Here is a 21,249-nt window from a genome sequence, read left to right on the forward strand (position 1 = left end):
GAGGGGTGGCGCGGAAAGACTATAAATGGGATTTTTTTTTTTTTTTGCAAGGGCGGCTGCTACCGTGGTGATCTGTGTTGAAGACATGATGGGTGGATGGTCAGTGCAGGGTGGGAGAGAGTGGGTGTTTAGATCATTCAAATCCTGGGTGATATACATGGTTATCAAAGACATCGAAGGTCTGGAGAGATGGCTCAGTGGTTAAGAGCACTGACTTGCTCTTCCAGAGGTCCTGAGTTCAAATCCCAGCAGCCATATGATGGCTCACAACCATCTGTAACGGGATCCGATGGCCTCCTCTGTGTGTCTGTGTGACAGCAACAGTGTACTCATGCACACAAAATAAATTAAAAAAAAAAAAAGACACCAAAAACGAGCCGAGGGGCCCAGAATGTAGACCCTGGCACGGTCTTCGTCTGGCCCACGAGGAGTCCTGGCTTCAATTCCCAGCTTTATGGATCCAGTAATAACAGCATAGCAAAACATGGAAGACGGGAGAGGCAGACAGAGAGCCAGGGTAGACTTGACCAAGCCAGGGAGTGTCCAAGCAGATGCTAATCCCAAGCAGACACTAACGGGGAGCAGAGTCCCCGCTAGAGGATTCGGGCTGTCCACAGGGTGCAAGAGCTGGGGCTTGGCATACCAAGGCACTGAGGCCAGGCAGGAGAAGAGCCATAGGAACATGGGACCTCCTCCACTCCCTCAGAAGCGGCAGAATCTCAGGGGAAGGGGAGAGATGAGAAGTGATTTTTTTTTTTTTCTGTTTTTGGTTTTGTTTTTACTGACTTCTCCTAATTACTTTCAAAGAGTTCAAATATTAGTGGAAGAGACTTGGGCAGACGAGGATCTGAAAACCATACAGAAGCAGGATTTGACACCCGCACCAGCATCCAGGGGTTGCTCCAGGCTAAGTGCGCGTGTCCAGACCACAGGTAAGAAGAGCCAGGGAAGTGCGGGTGCGGGATTCAGAAGCTTTGCCCTAAAGAAGGTTGGCCTGGCTGGAGCACCTTTCAGAGTCTCTGGGCAACTCGGGTGGTCTCTGGGGTGACACGGGTGGCCTCTGGGTGACTCGGGTGGTCTCTGGGTGACTCAGGTGGTCTCTGGGGGACTCGGGTGGTCTCTGGGGTGACACGGGTGGTCTCTGGGTGACTCGGGTGGTCTCTGGGTAACTCGGGTGGCCTCTGGGTGACACGGGTGGTCTCTGGGGGACTCGGGTGGCCTCTGGGTGACACGGGTGGCCTCTGGGGGACTCAGGTGGTCTCTGGGGGTAACACAGGTGGCCTCTGGGTGACTCAGGTGGTCTCTGGGTGACTCGGGTGGCCTCTGGGTGACATGGGTGGCCTCTGGGTGACTCGGGTGGTCTCTGGGGGTGACACGGGTGGTCTCTGGGGGTGACATGGGTGGCCTCTGGGTGACTCAGGTGGCCTCTGGGTGACTCGGGTGGTCTCTGGGGTGACTTCCAGCCTTGCACGCACTTTGGAATCCTCTGGGGTTGTCATACAGTATTGGCACTTCCCCACCCAAAGGTTCTGATCTCATCGCCCCAAGGATGTCACCTGAGCTTTGGGCTTTAGAAACACCCTACCCCACCCCCTCCAGCCCCAGAGTCCTAAGGTGTGGCCGGCAGGGAGAACCTTCACACATGGACTGCCTGGGACCATTTAGGAACTAGAGGACGTGTGTGGTAGACTGAGGAGTGAGCTGACAAAGAGCCTTGAAGGACAGGAAGAGACTGAGCGAGTGCAGGCGCGCGCGCGCGTGTGTGTGTGTGTGTGTGTGTGTGTGTGTGTGTGTGTGAGAGAGAGAGAGAGAGAGAGAGAGAGAGAGAGAGAGAGAGAGAGAGAAAGAGAGCGAGCCAAGGGTTGGCCTAGAGCCTAGGGGCAGTGCGGAGCCCACAAGTGGCCTAGAGCTGGGAGGTGCTCAGGAACTCAGGGTAAAGGAAGCCCTTTGATTCATACCTAGCAGAGGTTAGAGACACAGGCCTGAGATTCAGGTGCTGCTGGCTAGACATGTGGAGGTGGGAGTGTGGAGGGGTATAGTGCAGTTGAAAACTGGGTTAAACAGGAACAGTGGGCTGCCTAAACTATGAGAGGAGTATTCAGACAGACTGTAACTTGGGAAATAATCGAATAGGCAAATAGCCAGCCTTGGAATTCCTCCAACACTTTAGGGGACATTAAACCTAGGGCTGTAACAACACTGCTGACATAGGAAGATCAGGCAAGATTCCTGCAGCCCCGCAGTGGGTTTTTAGGATAGGTGGCCGCGTGTGCCTTTAATCCCAGGACTCAGGAGGCAGATGCTGGCAGCCTGGTCTACAGAGTGAGTTCAAGGCCAACCCAGTCTCCAGAGTGAGTTCAAGGGCAGCCTGGTCTACAGAGTGAGTTCAAGGCCAACCTGGTCTACAGAGTGAGTTCAAGGGCAGCCAGGGCTACACTGACCCTGTCTCAAAAAAGCAAAACCCAAACAAATAAAACCAAGCAAAACATTCCAGGGCCTTGCGCAGTGTGGAGAATAGACTCTTTCCCCACCCCAAGCCCCTTTTTCCCCACTTTTTTTTTTTTTGAGACAGGGTTTCACTAGTTGTTTAAGCTGACTTTGAAATTGCTCTGGAGTCCAGATATGCCTTCAAGAGATCATTGTTGTTATTATTCGAGTGTACGTGTGCGTGCATTTGCCATGTCATGTGTGTAGAGATTAGGAGAACTTGGAAGCGGGGTCTCTCTGGGGTCGGCTGGGCTATGTGTTTCTGGCTAGTTGGCCCGGAGACTTCCCTATGATTCTCCTGTCTCCACCTCCTCTCCTACAGAAAGAGTCCTTCGATTACAAATATTTATAAGTAAGTGTGTGTGTGTGTGTGTGTGTGGTGTGTGTGTATGTGTGTGTGTGTGAATCTGTGTGTGTGTGGTGTGTGTGTGTGTATGTGGGGTGTGTGGTGTGTGTGTGTGGTGTGTGTATGTGGGGTGTGTGTGTGTATGTGGTGTGTGTGTGTATGTGGTGTGTGTGTGTATGTGGTGTGTGTGTTTGTGGTGTGTGTGTGTGTGGTGTGTGTATGTGGGGTGTATGTATGTGTATGTGGTGTGTATGTGTATGTGGTGTGTGTGTGTGTGTGTGTGCGTGCGCGCGTATTCCAAGGATCAAACTGGAGTAGTCAGGAGGCTTGCTAAGTGCTTTTACCCTCTGAGCTCTCTCGCCCCTCAGACAGGCCTTGAACTCTCAAGGTTGAAGCAGTCTGCCTCTCGAGTCCGGGACTAAAGGCACGCACCACTGTTTTGCCAGGCAGGCCTTAAACCCGTGATCCTCTTTCCAATGCCTTCCCAGTGGGTAGAACTTCAGGCTACGCTTCTGAAATCCTTTCGTTTCTGTGTCTGCCTTATGGCTGGAGATGTAGCCCAGTGACTGAGGTTTTGGGTTTACCACCTAACACAGAAAGAGACCGCCAGACCCCCCCAGACTGAATTCTTTCCAATCAAGCCGTCATCCTTCTGTGTGGTGGCTCCATGACTCCATTTTTTTTTTTTTTTTTTTTTTTTTGTGGCTTTTGTTGTCCTGGCCATCCTGGAACTCACTTTGTAGATGAGGCTGACCTGAGTTCCCCCTGTCTTCTGGGTGCGGGGAGCCCCCTGACTGACTTCTTGGAGACTTCTGAACTGTGGCATTATTTAAGAACCAGGGCTAGAGAGGATACGCTGAGGGAGACTTAGAGTAGGGGAGGAGGTAGGAGGTAGGGAGACCTTTCGGGAAAACTGCTGTAATAATCCAGGATGAGGTCACGCTCTGGCGAGGGCCAGGGAGGGACCGTAGGAAAGCACACTGATTGTGGAGTTGATTCAGCTCAATAGCACACCAAGGCTAAGAGATGGCTGGGACGTGTTGTCCTTAAAGGCACCAGGAAGGAAGCCCGCTGTAGTATCTTTCACCAAGCTGGTTTGGAAGGCAGGGTCCCTTTCTGTGAAAGCACACGGCTTCTGGAGAATGTCTGCTGGTATCATGCAGGAAAGGAGTTGGGTCAGAGGGGAGGGTCAGTGGTTGAGATGCAGCTTGGTGGCTAACCCAGAACTAAAAAGAATGAAGAAGCAGGCAGGTGGATCTCTGAGTTCGAGGTCAGCCTGGTCTACTGAGTGAGCTCCAGGACAGCCGGGGCTACACAGAGAAATCTGTCTTGAAACAAAAATAAACACCAAACCAAAGCAAACCCCACACCACCCACAAATACCCCCATCCCCAATGTCTTAAAAGCAGAAACAACAGAAAAACCATAAACAGAATCCTGGCTTGATGGTATAGCTCCGTTATCCCAGGATGTGGCCTACAGGGGTGGGGGAAAGGTTGTGGAGGAGGTGGGTGCTGATGGTGGCAGGTTGAAGTAGCATTGATTGCCAAGTCTGAAGGAAGACTCTGCTATATACTGTGAAGGATAGACTGACAGAGTTGATGGCTGTGTTGATTGAGTGAGATTCGTGTCTTTCTTTTTAGTTTTTTTTTTTTTTTTTTTTTTGGTTCTATTTTTTTGGGAGCTGGGGACCTAACCCAGGGCCTTGCGCTTCCTAGGCAAGCGCTCTATCACTGAGCTAAATCCCCAACCCCCTCTTTTTAGTTTTTTGAGACAGGGTTTCTCTGTGCAGCCCTGACTGTCCTGAAACTCGATCTGTAGACTAGGGTGGCCTTGAACTCAGAGATCCACCTGCCTCTGCCTCCTGAGTGCTGGATTAAAGGTGTAGGCCACCACTGACGAGCGGTTGAGTTTTCAAAGAGGAGAAAAAAAAGTAGAATCTAGAGCTAGACACCTGGGGAAGTGGAGAAAGGATTGTTGGCACCTGTAACCCAAGCCCTTGGGAGGCAGAAGCGGTATTTCTCAAGTTCAAGGCCCTGTTCAGCTAGCTACCTGCAGAGTTTAGTTTAACTGCGTTATAGGAGACACTGCCTCAAATATTTGGATAAGTAAATAAATAAGGAGTTGGGGTGGGTCAGACGAGACAGGCACAAAAGGGATGGGACAAGCAAATTCTTTTGAAAATATCACTGTTTTTCTGCACTGCTGTCACTGGTTCTTTGAGATTCAACAGTGTGAGGAACTGGAGGGGATTCCAAGGAAAGTGGGCTTGAGAGACACCCAGACGGTTGTCATAGCAGCTCAAGAGGAAAGCTGATGGGGGACGAGGAAGGAGATGCTACACATACGGAACCCTGTAAGCACACTGGTGGAGGCTGCTCAGTGGTTATAGCTTGCTGCTCTTACAGAGGACCTGGGTTCAGGTCCCCGGCACCTACAGCAGATGGTTACAACCCCGTAACTCCAGCTGCAGTGTGCCCTGAGGGTCTCTTTGGGCATTGCTGAACCTACTCGAATATACACACAAGCAGACACATACCATACACATAAATGGAAATAAAATGTCTGCAAGAATTATTGTCAGGAAAGGCGTATGAGGCCTGAAATGTCCCAACCTGTGATATCTGTCCCTACCCCAGCCTCCATACAAGGTTTTCTGTCAGAGCCTGGTCTGGGCATATCTCACAAGTCACCCTGTGTCATGGTCATGTCTTATGAATGAACAAACCTGGGGTTTGTTCCTGCGTTATATGTGTGCAGGGGAACAGGACACCCGCTCTGCCTGTTCCCCAGTCCCCTCTCACAGAGGGTTAAGCTAGGGTTAGCTAGGACAGTCGCCCCAGGTAGACTAGAGAGGTTCTGCTGACCGTCTTCCCTGGCGTTCCCACAGCTCTCTGCTCCTTACCGAGCTTGCCTTCCCGTGGGACTCCGGTGTAGGCTGTCCAGCCTCAGGCCAGGAACAGTGGGGGCAGTTGCCAGGCAGTTGCCGTTCTTTCACAGCTCCAGGCACCCCAACCAAAGTCATTCTTCTCCACCGAGGTCATTCTTCACATCTTCCCAAGACCCTCTTCCCCAACGCCCCAAGCCCAGTTTAGGAGGGAGGGGAAAGTGGGATTGGGAACCCCCTTGGTAGTGACACTCCAGGTCTTCTCCAGTCCGGTCCCTTCCAGCTCTCTCTCTTTGGAGACAGAGTTCACTGAAGCCCAGACTGACCTCTAACTTTCTATAGAGTGGAGTATGGCTTTGAACTCCTGACTCTTCTCCCAGATACTAGGGCTAAGGAGTACAGCAAGCTTGGCTTGGGGGCCTCTCTTTTTTCTGCCGGCATGGGAAACTATCTCCTCCGGCTTTTTTCTCTGTTGGTGTCACCACCCCTCTCCCCTCGGCCCCCCCCCCCCCCCGTAGGGGAACGACAAGATGAAACGCAAAACGGGAACGGAACGCCAGGGTGTTCTCTGAGCTGTGGTCTTTGGAACTGCGGGTGATAAATCCACTAAAATGTCTTTAATACTGTCTTTCAGAAGTTCACACACACTGGCACACACAGATCAAAACAAGTCTAGGGCAGAGGGGAGCGGGGGAGCGTCGACTCCCTCCCTTTAACCCTGGATTCTCTTCTGCCCCCGCTGCCCAGGGGTTGGCACATGTAGAAAGGGTATTTACATTATAGGGACTTGGTTCTCTTTCCAGAGTGAGGGGTACTAAACCTGGAACTTGCCTCATCTCACTCCAAAAGCCGCAAAATGGGAAGTTCTGTAATTAGCAAGAAAATAGGCAGAGATGGGGGTTGGGGGCGGGGAGAAAAATCCGCACTGGCAAAAATCCGAGCTAGAGTGGGGGTGTAGTTCTCCCAGGGCTGAGTCCTTTTAGGGAGGTAGGGGGACTAGTCCGTCTGTATTGTGGGCTGGGGGCCTGGATTCACAGACCCAATCACCAGACTGAAAAACCCCAAAGAAGAAAAGAAGGCGGAGCCTGCCGACCTGGAGGCGGGGTTTGTGGGATTTGGGGCGGAGCTTATAGATGAGGCGGAGCTTCTGGGACCTGACTCCCTACTGGGGAGCGGAGAGCAGGAGAGATCCGCCCCTGGCTGGCACTGCACTTTGATGGGGTGGGGAATTGGGGCGACTGGAGGGTCGGGGTTTGGCGCGGATTCCAGTGCCGCTGAGGATGTGGGTGCTAGAGGGGTTCCTGAGGAACTGAGCGTACTCTCTGGGCCAGAGGTTCCGTGGGGGCGGAGTTTATGATGTCTGGAAGTCCAGCGGCGCCTCAGGAGGATGTGCAGGGCGCGCTCTGGGTAGGCGGCAGGACTGCGCCACGCGCCTGGGAGGTTGGGAGGGGGCACGGAGCGGGGCCGAGACGGGGACGTTTTTAGGGATCCCAGTAGTTTTCGTGGTGCTGGGCGGCAATGATGATGACTACAGTGAGGATGGTACAAAGCACCATAGCTGCGATGCCCACGGCCAGGGAGATGAAGGAGAAATTCCGGGCCTCGCGCGAAGCGATCTCGGCGGACACCAAGTCTCCGCGGGCCAAGGCCGTGCGCACCTACCGGGGAGGGGCGAGGGGAGGGGTCAGAGAGCCACTGCTCACCCGCCACAGCCCCCCTCTAAGACTATGTCCAGAATGCTCCGGTCTAAGGAAGCCCCTGGTCAGCCTAAGCTTTTACTTCCCGCCCCCGACCCACACCTGCACGGCCTTGAAGATGGCGATGATGCCTGTGGGCCAGAAGCAGCAGATGGTGGTCAGCACAGCGATGGGCATGTAGTCATGCGGCGGGCGCCTGGGCTCCAACAGAGCCAACCCTGGGCCCTGGGGCGGCGGGGGCAGAGTGGAGGTCACTCCTGGACCCCCGGGGGTCCCGCTTGCGTAGGGCTGTGGGAAGGACAGTGGGGGAAAGGGACGTCACACCAACAGTCTTGCTGCTTGCCAGCAGCTGGCCAATTGGCAAAGAGGTTTTTAAAAACACGATTTTGCTTAAGGGGAAAAAAAAATCGTTCCTGACAGTAAAATCGGCCTAGGCCTCTCTTCACGTATCATTAACTTGAATATTCGGGGAAGTTCCCACAGTGTCCTACAAGGTATGGCTTATGGGTCTGTCTGTCCTTCCGGTCTTGTTTCCATCTTCCTTAGCATCTCCAGGCCCAGGCTTCTGCCCTCTTTTACCCCTGGCTTCCCAGGTTCCATCTCTCTCTCTCCCTCCAAGCTGTTTTCCTTCTTTCAGACCAACTGATTTCTGAACCACGGCCCAAACCTTGACCTTTGATCCCCCAGACTCCTCCCCGCTTCCCCCCAAGGTCCACCACTTTCCCACCCATTGTCTCTCCTCTCTCCACTCTTCTGTCCAGGGTTTGTTACCAGAAGGGCGGACAGCCTGGTTCTGTTTCACTCTCTCCCAGCTTCCAGAGTGTGTGCGTCCCTGTTGCACCTGCCTCCCTGTCCTCCTAGGTCCTGTCAGCCCCATACTCACCGTGCCCACCGGATACACCGGGACATAAGCGGTGCACGGCTGCAGCTGCAGCGGGTAGCCCGGAGCCACGTAGCCCCCCAGCGGCAACGTGCCCACCGCCCCCGCGTGCGTGGGCACCACGAAGCCTGGGGCTTGGGCCGTCGGGGCAGGCGCTGGTGGGGGTGGGGCGGCGGCCGCAGGCGGTGGTGGGGGAAGTGGACCCTCGAAGCGAGTCTCCTGCAGATAAGGGTCGGGTGGCATGCGGGGTAGGGTAGCACAGCCGGGTGGGGGAGCCCCAGCAGCGGGACCGGGAGGGGCATGGTGGGGGGGCCGCGGTAGCGTGGCAGAGGACGAAGGACCACGTTGAGCGCCAGCCGCAGCAGAGGCCAGGCCACCTGCTCCTAAGCGCGGGAGGGTGGCAGTGCCAGACTGGTGGTAGTGGTGGTGGTGATGATGATGAGAGGATGGAGCGGTTTGTGGGGGAGGGATGGGGGGCTCGGCTGGAGGTTGGGGGGCATTGTAGGGCGGAGGTGAAGTGTGGGGAACCGAGTCTGGAAGGCCTGGCCATGGAAAAGCCGAGGAGAGAATAAGGGGAGAGAGAAGACAGCAGAGATCAGAAGGGTAAGAGACATGAGACAGCAAGAGATGGAGAAATAGCGAGGGAGAGATAGCTGAGACGACATCTCCCATTTTGGGGTCAGGGAAGGGGTTGTATCTAGGCCACCTGGCCCCAGTTCTAGTTTTGCCGTCACAACTGTCACAACTCCTCCCAGGTTCCCCTGCTGTCAACCACAACCCTCTTCCAGGGCCGTCTGAGCTGCTCCTCTCCCAGCACATGTGGCCGTGTCACAGGGGCATGAACGCTCAGTTTAACATTTCCGCTTTGCGTCAGGTCGGAGTTACCTGGGGATCTCATGGCCTCGGTTAAGGCCCATAACAGAGCTCCTGGGGCTAGGCATGGTGGCTCATGCCTTCAATCCTAGTATTTGTGAAGCAGAGGCAGAAGGGTGAAGAACAGGAGGAAGTTCAAGACCCGCCTGGGCTACATAGGGAAATCTCATCTCAATAAAGAGGAATCTTCTAGATACTACTTTCCCAACAACCCCGTCTGATCAAGTCTCCGTAATTTTTCCACTGGGTGTCTCCATGCCAGTGAACCGGTGACTGTCCATCTGTCACCCCCAGGGATGTTGTCCCTGCAGTACCTGACTGTGCCTCCCTTTCCTTTTCTAAACTGCCCCCCCCACCAATGTTGTTGACAAGGGACGGAGGCAGACTGACCCTAAGGAAGGAGGATGGAATATAGAAAGGGGAGGGGTGGGGGGTATGCACGGAGAGAAGGGGAATGGAACTGAGCCACACACTACACCCAGAGGGGGTCAAAGAAGGGGACTGGGGCAAGTGGGGGTTAGGTAGGGGTTGATAGGGGTGGGGAATATATATATATATATATATATATATATATATATATATATATATATATATATATATAGAGAGAGAGAGAGAGAGTTTTTTTTACCTGACTTTTCTGACGACATGCTCGCAAGCGCTGGAACAGGGTCTCTGAAGCTAGAGTCAGGGCCCCCTGACTGCTGGCGCAGGAGTCTGAGTCCCGGATGGCGCAGCCGGTGCAGCGGCGGTAGCAGCAGCAGCAGCGAGGAAATGGAGAGATGAAGACAGTGTGTGTTTGGGGGGGCGGGGGGGGAGCTTAAAGGGACCGAGGCAGGGATAGGGAAGAGCTTCCCCAACTCGGTTTCTGTCTGCTCCTGACCACCTCTTTCCTTCTCTCACCCTGGCATTCAAGCCCCCAGTTTAGGCTCCCTTGGCGTTGTCATGGAAACCGGGAGGCAAGACCAGGCAAGGCGGGTGGGACTAAGAGAAGGAGGGAGGGAGAGAGAAATCTCTAGAGTCTCTCCCGCAAAGACTCGCTGTAGTGATTATATTGAGGGAAGAAGCCAGCTCAATGGAATTACCACACTTATCTCCAGACCCTGTTTAACCAGACCCTGCTCACCCAAGGGGTTTTTTTTTTTCCCTTTGCTTCCCTCAGAACTTCCTGCAAGACAGTTCTAGGTTTCTCCGGGTAGAGACAGAACCAGGTGTGAGAGAGAACTGTACAAAGGATGGGAACCAAGAGGGTCTGAAAGACCCCCAGATATACAGCCTGGGCCTGCCCTCCTAGCAACAGAGAGAGGTAAGAAGCAGAAGGTGGCTGAAGTAGTGACAGCACCTGCAGGGGTACGCAGGAACCTTCTTTCTCTAGAGCTATACAAAGCTGAAATGCTTCCTCCGAGGGAAGCAAGCCGTAATTGCCTGTTTGTGACAGGCAGGTTTGGAAAACCGTGCTTGTGGGGGCTGAAGAGTTCTCGGCCCAGTCAGCATTCATAACTGTCCCTTACAGCACCCCCTGTCTTCCCCCTCCTCCTGCCCCAAGACGCAGATCCACCCCCGGAGTCAACCCGAGACACAGCGGTGACTTGAAGTCTTTTTATTTGCTTTTTTGTCTCTTGCAAGGGCGTGGGTGGGGAGGTGGGGTGAGGATAGGCCGATTACAGCGATTACACCAGTTGAGCCTTTTTTTTTTTTTTTTTTTTCCTTTTTCAGAAACCTAGCAGGAGAATCAGAAATTCCCCACTCTTTTAGGATTTTTCAGCTCTCTCCTGAGTCCTTAGAAAACTGCTCTAGGAGCCCCTCGGATGGCGTCCTGGAGAGCAGTCTCCAAGGCCTGGCTTGAACCTGTCCCAGGTCTGAGAAATTTTTACACGGCGACTTCATACCGGTGGTTCTGGTTTTTCAAGCATGTAGAGATCAGAGGGAACCTTGGACCCATCCCTCCCACATCATCTTCAATACACGCTTTAATTTTATTCAGAGAGTTTAGACCGAGCCAAGATCCTGAGTACAGGCCTTGGGTCTCCGGCAAGAAATCCTGCAAACTTATTTAATTGCTAAGTAAAATCCCTGACGGATAAAGGCCATCCCGGGGCGCTCGGGCGCGCGCAGGGGTCACGGGTAGGCCGAGTGTTGCCAGCGCCAGCAGCGCGGAGGAAGTCTGGCTGCAGTGGCAGGGTCTGTGTCGCCAGCAGCCCGCAGGGATCTGAGCAGCAGATCGTTGGGGTTGCTCAGGATTTCAGACTGGTGGAAATCCTGTGGTGAGTCCTTGAAGCCTACGGGGGCTCCACGCCCATAGAAGGTGGGTCTTGGAGGGTGGGTCGTGGATGCGGAGATAAAAGTAGGGCCAGAGAAATTGGGTCAGGCTGCACTTCGCTCGAGGGGCCTGGAGGACTCTTGGCGTCTCCGGAGACAAGGGCACAACACGCACTTCAAAGTGAAGAGTTGTAAGGCGCTGATCCGGAGCGGGAGGGCAGGCAGGAGTGGGAAGAGGGGCTCTCCAGCTGCGGTCGGCCTGGCACTCAGGCCTGGCACTCAGGCCTGCCACAAGCCAGGCGTCCAGCGATAAAGTGGGAATCGCCTTTCAGCCAGTCCTAACCTCCCCCTTCGCACGTCCTCTTGGACTCTGCTGAGAAGCCAGAAAGCCTGGACTTAAGAGTGGGAAGCATCAAAGAGGGGACGTTGCACCCCTGGGTGGCTGAATACAGCTGGAGGTGCGAAACCTTCTTTAGATACCCGGGATTATCTTTTCTGCCGTTGCCTCTCCCCATTCGGCCAAATGGATCGCTCCGTCTATTTCCTCCCCAGTTCTTTGGGTGCAATGGAATGTTCCATTGCCCCTCCGGTCCGCTGTCCGCGTTGCAGGGGACGCTCGCCCTGTTGCCAGGGAAAGCCCCGGACGTGACGGCTTTGCGCGACCCCGAGCAACCCTCCCCCCCGTCCGTCATCCCCCTGCGCGCTCTCCTTGTCCCCTTTTCCCCCCGTACCCCGTGGATTCCCGACTAGGTACAAGTAAACAGCTGGCGGAACGAAGCCTCCAGACACAGGCCAGGTGGGAGTTTCCACTCTCTGTGTGTACTGGGCCTCTGTTCCCTGGTCTTTGCAGATCTCGGAGTAGTGCATGGTCGAGGTGATGCTTAAGGAAGATCCTGGGCCTTGGGACCAAGTCCCTTGAGCGCCAAGTTGGGGGCGGGACTTAGGGTGAGCTTTGGTGCATGGAGGTGGTAGGGGGTGTGTTTGTGGCAGCTATCTGGATGGAGTAAGTTAAAAGTAGCCTGTCGTCACAAGGACAGGAGTAGGAACGGAGGCGGGAGAGTTGCTTGCTGTGAGTCTGTTTGGAGGTGGGGGGTGGTCCGTCTCCCTCACAGCCTTTCGTTCCTTCTCAGGTGGGAGCATGCCGGGGCTATGGAGGCAGAGGCTTCCTTCGGCTTGGGCTTTGCTTCTCCTGCCTTTCCTGCCGCTGCTGTTGCCCGCAGCCCCCGCACCCCACCGCGGGTCCTACAAGCCAGTGATCGTGGTGCATGGGCTCTTTGACAGTTCATACAGCTTCCGCCACCTGCTGGACTACATCAATGAGGTCGGTCGGGATACCGGATGCATCTACCGTGGCTGGGGGAGGAAGAGTAGGCAGATGAAAGACAACCCCTCTAGGCCAGCCAGTTCTTCAGTGTGCTACTTACTACTGACCTACTGGGGAGAGGTGGGAGCGGGGGTTCCTGGTTCCAGAAAGCAGGGCGAGCATAGTTCAACCCAGTGGCTGCATTGCCCCTTTCCCACAGACACACCCCGGGACTGTGGTGACAGTGCTTGATCTCTTCGATGGCAGAGAGAGCTTGCGACCCCTGTGGGAACAGGTTCAAGGGTTCCGAGAGGCTGTGGTCCCCATCATGGAAAAGGCCCCTGAGGGGGTACACCTCATCTGCTACTCCCAGGGTAGGCAACACACACTCTTAACTCCCAAACCCCGTCTGAGCTTGACCCTTATCTAAGGCGTGCTTTCTGGTGTTTGTGTCCTGAGTGGGAGGGAGGATTCTTTCTGTCCTCAATGGCCGCAGTTCTTTGATTTGGAGAGCAGCTAAAAGCGTGTCCGTTGGTGAGAGAGGCCTAAACTCTCACCTCGGCTCCATCATGTGACCCGTGACCCGTGTTGGCACCGAGTGTATCTGCGGCCTTGGATCCCGGTCTTGGTTTTGGTGTTCTGAGAGACAGGAAGCAGGGTCACGTCAGAGCCTGTTAAGACCCATTCCAACGTTGGCGTTGTGCTTTCAGGAGGCCTGGTGTGCCGCGCATTGCTGTCTGTCATGGATGAGCACAATGTGGATTCCTTCATCTCCCTTTCTTCTCCACAGATGGGACAGTATGGAGGTGAGTGGGCACTGTGGACTGTAGAAGCCAACATGTCCGGGGCACAGAGGTTTGAGGCCCCTTGGCACTGCTGTTCTCTTCTTCTTAGACACGGACTATTTGAAGTGGCTGTTCCCTACGTCCATGCGGTCTAACCTCTATCGGATCTGCTATAGCCCCTGGGGCCAGGAATTTTCCATTTGCAACTACTGGCACGGTGAGTCTGAGTCGGGGGCGGTGAGGTGGGGCCTCTGCCCGGGGCTCCGTGGAGGGTGGGGCCTGCTGCTCCCACTCTGCCGTAACCATAGCAACAGCTTCTGCTTATCTAATACTTATCAAATAGGCCACCGTTCAGAACGTGGTATGCAAACCAGCCAGTTGCCTCAAAGAGGCAAAATTAAAAAAAAAAAACAAACCAGAAAAACGGCTTATTATCTTTATTGTTAGTGTGTCTCTCTGCATGCATGGATGTGTGTGCACACTCAACGTGTGTGTGGGTGTGTGTGCACATGCGTGTGCATGCTCATGTCGAATTTATGTAGAGTCTGTTTTCTCTCTCCACCATTGTGGGTCCCAGTTTGGCTGCTACAGTGTGGACCATAGGCCCTATGGTGGCTGTAATCATTCAATGAGAAAAACACTGTCACCAGCTCATACAGGGTACCAGATAGTGTCTTCCAGTCTGCTCACTCATGGTGGTGCACCCCTTTAATCCCAGCGCTTGAGAGGCAGAGGCTTCTGCGTTTGAAGCCACCATGAATTACATAGGAGTCCTGGGACAGCCGGGACTAAATAGACCCTGTCTCGAAAAGCAAACAAAACCAAACCCCAAAATTGCCTTCCGTTATGTTGAGGTTATTTTTTATTCTTTTATCTTTGCTATTACATTTATGTTTGTATTTTATGTACACCTGCACACCAGAAGATGGCATCAGACTATTGTGAGCCACCACGTGGTTGCTGGGAATTGAACTTGGGACCTCTGGAAGAGCAGTGGGTGCTCTAACCACTGAGCCGTCTCTCCAGCCCCAGTCTTTACTATTACTGAGGTCTCCTGACTTGACCATCCTGCTTCTAACACACTGCTTCCTTTTTAAATTGTATACTGGTGGGTTTTCCTTTTTAATCTGCGTATTGGTGTGCCACACAGATGCCTGTGGAGGCCAGAGGAGGGCACTGGATCCCCTGGGGATGGGATTACAGTTGTAAGCTGCCGTGTGGTTGTTGGGAATTGAACCCGAGTCCTAGAAGAACCCAGTGCTTTTTTTTTTTTAAATAATATATATTGGTTGTTCTTATTTATTGATTATATATGAATACACTGTCACTCTCTTCAGACTTACCAGAAGAGGGCATCAGGTCTCATTACAGATGGCTGTGAGCCATCGTGTGGTTGCTAGGAATTGAACTCAGGACCTCTGGGAGAGCAGTCAGTACTGAGCCATCTCCCCAGCCCCGCATCCAGTGCTCTTAACTACTAAGCCAGTCCTCCGGCCCCCTTGAACTCTATGTAGCCAAGGATGACTTTGAACGTCTGAGTCTCCTGACTTAACATCCTGAGTGCTAGGATTATAGGTGTGTACCATCTATGCTTGGTTCATGTGGTACATGAGGTCAAACCCCAGGGCCTTAGGCGTACTAGGCAGGCACGTGATCTGTCACACATCCCCAGTCCCTGCTAACTGCTGTTTGCACTCAGACCCTCACCACGATGACTTGTACCTCAACGCCAGCAGCTTTCTGGCCCTCATCAATGGGGAGAGAGACCATCCGAATGCCACTGGTAAGACCCCCCGACTCCCACCTGCGTTCCCTCTTCTGCTCCTCCCTAAACCAGGCCTGACTCACGGCTGACTCCCATCTCTTCCCGTCTCTACAGCATGGCGGAAGAACTTCCTTCGTGTGGGCCGTCTGGTGCTGATTGGGGGTCCGGACGATGGAGTCATCACTCCCTGGCAATCTAGGTAATGTGGGATTATAGAGGCTGAGGACTGGTTCTCCATCCCCCACTAATTTTTAGCTCCCTAACCTGGCCTGTTAGAGCCCCCTACAGCAGACGTTCTTTTTTAGAGACAGACAGGGTCCTTACCAGTGTGTGGCTCAGGCTTGATTGGTGGACCTCTTGCCTTTGTGTCCCAAGTGACACACACCCATGTCTCCCTCTTATTTTTTGGTGGGATTGAGGACCAGACCCTGGAACTTTTGCACACTTGGCAAGTATACTGCTTACTTGACCCTTGTAGAATTTTTTTTTTTTTTTTTTTTTTTTTTTTGAGCTGGGAACCGAACCCAGAGGCCTTGTGCTTGCTAGGCAAACACTCTACCACTGAGCCAAATCCCCAACCCCAGAAATTTTTGAGTATGAGGCAAGGAGGTCACTTGAGCCCAGGAGTTCAGTATGGGTGTGGCGAGACAATGGGTTGCTTTCACTAAAACACACACACACACACACACACACACACACACACACACACACACAAATGGATATATTTAATGCCAGTAATTTTTTGAAAAGATTTATTTATTGATTATATGAGTACACTGTAGCTGTCTTCAGACACACCAGAAGAGGGCATCAGATCCCATTACAGATGGTTGTGAGCCACCATGTGGTTGCTGGGATTTGAACTCAGGAAAGCAGTCAGTTCTCTCAACCTCTGAGCTATCTCTCCAGTCGTATGCCAGCAATATTTAATCCTGGTACTCAGGGGGCAGTGGCAGGCGGATCCCTGTTTCAGGCAATCCAGGGCTATACAGTGAGTCTGTCATAATAAAGCAAAATACCACCAAAAACAAGCGAGCCTACTGGTAGAAAAAGCCTTCTAATTTTGGCAGCTAGAGGTGTGGCTCAGCTGGTAGAATGCTTGCTTAGCATGCCTGAGGCCACTTGTTCAATCACAAAGGCCATTTCGGAGCACTCAGGAGGATCGGATACTCAAAGACATCCTTTGATTACCTAGTGACTATGAGGCCAGTCTGGGCTCTGAGACCGATTTCAAAAACCACTCATTTTAGTCACAGATCCTTAGGTTTCAGAGATGGTTTATCAAGCGTATGCTGTCAAGATTTTCCTAGAGGCAGTATTTTAGGTACCTAGGTTCACACCTTTAATCCCAGCACTCTGGAGGCAGAGGCAGGTGGATCCCTGAGTTCAAGGCCAGCCTGGTCTACATAGTAAATTCCCAGGCAGCGCAGAGAAACCCTGTCTCAAAAAACAGTAACAAAACAAAACCAACCAACCAAAAAAGTCTCAAGAGCAAAGCCGGAACTCTGACATAACTACAGTGTAAGAGTGAGGTCCCCGCCATTTTTATCACATTCAGTTCAGATTCTCACCCCACCTGCGAGCCTCTGCATCCTCCTCATTCCTCAGGAAGGCTGTGAACCTGTCTCTGTGTCGTCATGGGCTGATCTGGGAGCCTGACATTTACTCAACAAATATTTACTGAACACTGTGTGTGCCCAGGTGCTGTTGTGGGCCCTGGGGAAGCCGCACTAAAGAACAACCCTAATGCCGCGTTCTTTATGCTCTAGCTATGGAGAAGACACTAGAAATACTGGTGGCGGGTACAGTGAGAAGAGGTCTGGTGTCGTCTGTGGGGAGGGAAGTGTCCTTGAAGGAGCTGGCATCTGAGCAAGCCTGAGGAAGTAAGGGAAGGCATGTGACCTGGGAGCCCAGCACTGTGAGGGTTGGGGAAGGCAGTGTGGAGAAAGCCAGAGGTGAGTGAGGCAGGGTGTGGCCACATGAATCCTTGTAGGCCAAGTGTCAGGCCCTTGGGCTGGTTTTTATTGTGACAGACTGTAGCTGAACATAGTCTACACAACTGTATTGCCAGTACCTTTGAGGCAGAGGGAGGAGAGGATATTTCTGTTTGTGGCCAGCCTGGGCTACCAATTAGACCTAACTTAAAACAAATGAGCTAACAGATAGGTGGAGAGGGTACAGCTCAGAGTATTTGGCTAGCGTGCTTAAGTCCCAGGCTCGGTTTCATTGTTGTTGTTGTTTGCTTGCTTGGTTTTGGAGACAGGTTTTTCTCTGCATAGCCCAGGCTATCCTGGAAGAAGCTCTGTAGACAAGGCTGGCTTTAAGTTCACAGAGATCCTTTTGCCTCTGCCTCTTGAATGCTGGGATTAAAGACCTGCACTACCACCTTTGGCTCCTGGGTTTGACTTTTAGCACCAGGAAGAGAGAAGGACAAACAGAATTATGGTAGATAGGTAGGCGGAAGTTATAATTTTTTTTTGTCTTTTGTGAGACAGTCATATAATCCAGGATAGCCTCAAATTTGTATTGCCAAAGACACAGATTTATTACTGTGTCAGGTGTATGTAGTGCTCGACAGGAAACCCAGAACTCAGGGCCTGCTTGGCGGTCAGTCTACCAACTCAGCTATGTAACCAACCTTAGAAATTATGGTTTTTAAATGTCTACTTTTATGACATTAGCTACATTAATACTTGTACAATGTTCAACTTTATCCCTCTGGAAAACATTGTCCACTAAACTGAAGTTCCGTGCTGGTTAGACGTTCCCCGCCTCTAACCCCAGGCAGCCAGTGTGCTTGCTTTTTGAAAAAGATGCTAGAGAGGTTGCTCAGTGGTTCAGGGCACTGGCTGCTCTTTCAGAGGACCCAGGTTTGGTTTCCAGCATCCACACGGGGGGGCCTCACAGCCATCTGTAACTCTAGTCCTAGGTATGCACCACAGCCTTCTGGTCTCCTCGAAGGTAAAATACTCACACGCATAATAATAAGTCAGTCAGATTTATCAGAATCAATCTCAGCGCTAGGAGGTGGATCGCCAAGTGCAAAATCAGCCTGGTCTACAAAATGAGTTCAAAGGCAGCCAAGGCTGCAAAGTGAGCTGTCTCAAAAGCAAACAGACAAAATATTCTCAGTGGGATAGGAAGATGTTGGATTGAAGGAGCGGCAACCTTCCAAAATAAAAACAGTGCAAGAGTAAGAGTGGCTTTTATGTACACAGCACCATTTCGCATGTAAAAGAACTCCATGGTTGTAATAGCTCATGGCTAAATAGCGTGTGGTCTGTCCCAAAGCACTGTTGTAAGGCTCCCCCCTTTACGATTTATTTTTCAGTTTAGCTACATTGATTTACTTTGAGTATGCTCAGGCACATACGTGGGGAATCAGAGGCCAGCTCGCAAATCTTGGCTGTTTCCTTCCACTATGCGGGTCTGTGGGATTGAACTCAGTCTGAGGCACCTTCACCTGCTGTGCCTGAAGATGGTGTCAGATCTCCTGCAGCTGGAGTCACAGGCGGCTGTGAGCCCCGCTCCCATCCCCCACCACCGTTGAGGGTGTGGGAATGGAACCTGGGTTTTCTGAAAGAGCACTAGATTCTCTTTGCTGAGCCTTCTCTCTAGCCCCTCCCTTTTCCTATATTACCTGGTGCAGTTCTCTCAGCCACTCACTTGGGGGCAGCAGTCACTGGCCGTTGTGTCATCTTGTTGTCCTGTTTGGCTAGGACATGTTTCTCTCAATCCTAGCCTGCTTTCTTCTTACTCCCGCAGGCTCGTGGCTTTTTTGTTTTTTTCAAACAAGTTCTCTTACGTAGCCTCAACTATCCTGGAACTTGTTTATGTAGACCAGGCTGGCCTTGAACTTGCTGAGATCCATTGCATCTGCCTCCCCAGTGCTGATGACATACATAGGTCATCACACTCAGTTCTTTTATTTCCTTAAGGATTTTCATTTTAAATCATGTGTGTGTGTGTGTGTGTTTGTGCGAGTGCACATGCAGGTGCCTTCGTAGGGGGAGCAGCCATTGTTTTTACTGCTGAGCTGTCTCTCCAGCTCCCAAAGATGTTTGCTCTTTTTAAAAAAAATTTGAAACAGGGTCTCTTTGTGTAGCCCTGGTGTCCTGGAACTCTGTAGACCAGGCTGGCCTCTCTGCATCCCAAGTGCTGGGATTAATAAAGGTGTGTGCCGCCACCACCACCTGGCGGTTATTTTAAATTTTTATGTGCCTGAGTGGTTTGCCTGTGTGCACATCTGTGTACCATACACATGCCCTATATCCAGGGAGGCCGCGGCCATGAGATGGCATGGATGGCCCGCAGCTGGGGCTACAAATGGAGTAAGATGCCATGTGGGTGCTGGGGTTGAACCTCAGTTCTCTGGAGAAGGAGCCATGCTCTTAACCTCTGAGCCAGTTCTCAGACCTTAAATTCTATAGCTTGTTTTATTTCGGTATTTTCAAGGCAGGTTTTCTTTGTGTATTAGAGCCCTGGCTGTCTTGGACTCACTTTGTAGACCAAGCTGTCCTCGAACTTTACCTCCCAAGTGCTGGGATTAAAGAGCTGTGTGCTACCACACATGGCCCTTAACTTCTTTTACTCATGAACTGTTCTTAGCTTTTTGTTTGAGACAGGTCTTGCCTGGAACTCACTATGGGGTCATGGGGTCACGCTCTCCACACTTGGCCTTCAAGTGTGTCATCATGCCAGCTCCCCTTAAGATTTTGAGTGTGCTCGGTGCCGCCTGTCTCCCTGGGCTGTGAGTGAGAACACACACTAATTTTCTTGGTTTTCCTGATAACCTCTGTGCACGTGTCTTTGTAGCTTCTTTGGTTTCTATGATGCCAACGAGACGGTCTTGGAGATGGAGGAACAGCCGGTAAGCCCCTCCCATCTTGCTTTCTCTCTCCCTCTCCCATTTTCTCTATTTCATTCTGGCTCTGTCTGCCTCTGACTCAACTGAAGGGTATGCCTCATGGAGGAGGGAGGGGCTGGTGTGGACCCCAGCGGTGTCTCACTCCTGCCTCTCCCATGTTTCTTGAAGGTGTATCTTCGAGACTCTTTTGGGTTGAAGACTCTCTTGGCCCGGGGGGCCATAGTGAGATGCCCCATGGCTGGGGTCTCTCACACCACCTGGCACTCCAATCGCACGCTCTATGACGCTTGCATTGAGCCCTGGCTCTCCTGAAGACGTCCTCAGGGCTCTCCAGGAATTCCCCAGCCCAGAGATCAAGTGGTGGCCTTCTGGCGTGCCTGTGACCACCTCGTCGCTCCCACACTGCCCCACCTCCCCACCAGGGCTCCCAAACCCTCCCCTCTGCTCCTCTGTGAATGACAAGTCCTGGTCCCCTACCTCATGTCCTCACTTGGGGACGTCTCCATGCTCTCCCTTTCTGCCATGGCTGAGGTTGGGAAGCAAGCACCAGGTTTTTAACTGTGGCTTCACCGCTGCTGCTGTTGCTTCTCCGGGTCTGGCTGTACCGGAGGAGAACCCAGCCCCTGCCCACCTCAGGGGTCTTCCAGGCCACTCAGGACATTTTTAGCTTGTTATTCCCATGCCCCTCTTTTCTGTCCCTGTGGCCAGCCTCCCCACCGAGAGGGGCGCCCGTACAAGGGGGTTCTGAGGCTCCCCTATGGGGACAGTTCCACTTTTGAAGTGTCAGTGTTGGGGAATATCTGTGGCCTGCAAGGCCCATCTCAGGTTTGGGGATCCCCCAGTCCCTATGATCAGTGTTGGGGTATCCCCTGGGAGCCTAGGTTCTTTGAGGCCCCAGCCCCTCTTTTAACCACCCTTGAGTGGGTGGTCCCCGTATTTATAGAAATAAAAGTTCCATTTCCTCAATGTGGCTTGGCTTCTTCCCAGGTAAAGGGGACCTGAGCTCCCCCCAAGTGGGTGGGGATAGAGCCTGGGACCTGGGTGCCCGGATGCTTGGCCTGGGGTGGGGACCCCCTTGGTGTTTCCTTCCTCTCAATGCCCAT

The 21,249-nt window shown here is 52.6% G+C and overlaps 2 protein-coding genes across 14 annotated transcripts; one reads left to right on the forward strand and one right to left on the reverse strand.

Moving 5' to 3' along the window:
- Nucleotides 1–817: 817 nt before the first annotated feature.
- Nucleotides 818–21,112, forward strand: Ppt2 (palmitoyl-protein thioesterase 2). Of its 9 annotated transcripts, none has more exons than XM_006256017.4 (9): nt 818–932; nt 12,557–12,747; nt 12,950–13,103; nt 13,440–13,535; nt 13,624–13,731; nt 15,214–15,297; nt 15,394–15,478; nt 20,095–20,149; nt 20,315–21,112. In XM_006256017.4, exons 2-9 carry the CDS (start codon nt 12,565–12,567, stop codon nt 20,456–20,458), a joined length of 909 nt encoding a protein of 302 aa, XP_006256079.2. In that variant the 5' UTR covers nt 818–932; nt 12,557–12,564; the 3' UTR covers nt 20,459–21,112. The 9 variants fall into 9 exon arrangements, with proteins under 9 accessions (XP_006256079.2, XP_038954969.1, XP_006256085.1 ...); XM_006256023.4 differs by lacking the exon at nt 818–932 and adding an exon at nt 10,202–10,473; XM_006256020.5 differs by lacking the exon at nt 818–932 and adding an exon at nt 10,758–11,472.
- Nucleotides 6,295–10,116, reverse strand: Prrt1 (proline-rich transmembrane protein 1). Of its 5 annotated transcripts, none has more exons than NM_001032285.2 (4): nt 9,799–9,943; nt 8,301–8,839; nt 7,520–7,705; nt 6,295–7,378 (listed from the first exon to the last, which is right to left on the reverse strand). In NM_001032285.2, the coding sequence occupies exons 1-4, from the start codon at nt 9,815–9,817 to the stop codon at nt 7,202–7,204; spliced, it is 921 nt and encodes a 306-aa protein (NP_001027456.1). In that variant the 5' UTR covers nt 9,818–9,943; the 3' UTR covers nt 6,295–7,201. The 5 variants fall into 5 exon arrangements, with proteins under 5 accessions (NP_001027456.1, XP_063135427.1, XP_063135428.1 ...); XM_063279357.1 differs by having other exon boundaries at nt 6,316–7,378; nt 8,301–8,516; nt 9,799–9,955; XM_063279358.1 differs by lacking the exon at nt 8,301–8,839 and having other exon boundaries at nt 6,316–7,378; nt 9,799–9,972.
- Nucleotides 21,113–21,249: the final 137 nt, after the last annotated feature.

The sequence above is a fragment of the Rattus norvegicus genome, chromosome 20 (genome assembly GCF_036323735.1).
Source record: "Rattus norvegicus strain BN/NHsdMcwi chromosome 20, GRCr8, whole genome shotgun sequence".
NCBI lineage: Eukaryota > Metazoa > Chordata > Mammalia > Rodentia > Muridae > Rattus > Rattus norvegicus.

Bases quoted from the DNA above. Each gene is read 5' to 3' on its own strand.
- Prrt1 (XM_006255980.4), bottom strand. From the start codon at position 9,116: ATGTGCTGGGAGAGGAGCAGCTCAGACGGCCCTGGAAGAGGGTTGTGG. The intron at 7,706-8,300 runs GTGAGTATGGGG...TCCTTCCCACAG, and splicing joins CGGTGTATCCGGTGGGCACG to CCCTACGCAAGCGGGACCCC. The intron at 7,379-7,519 runs GTGTGGGTCGGG...CCTCCCCGGTAG, and splicing joins CCATCTTCAAGGCCGTGCAG to GTGCGCACGGCCTTGGCCCG.
- Ppt2 (XM_006256017.4), top strand. From the start codon at position 12,565: ATGCCGGGGCTATGGAGGCAGAGGCTTCCTTCGGCTTGGGCTTTGCTT. The intron at 12,748-12,949 runs GTCGGTCGGGAT...CCTTTCCCACAG, and splicing joins TGCTGGACTACATCAATGAG to ACACACCCCGGGACTGTGGT. The intron at 20,150-20,314 runs GTAAGCCCCTCC...TGTTTCTTGAAG, and splicing joins TGGAGATGGAGGAACAGCCG to GTGTATCTTCGAGACTCTTT.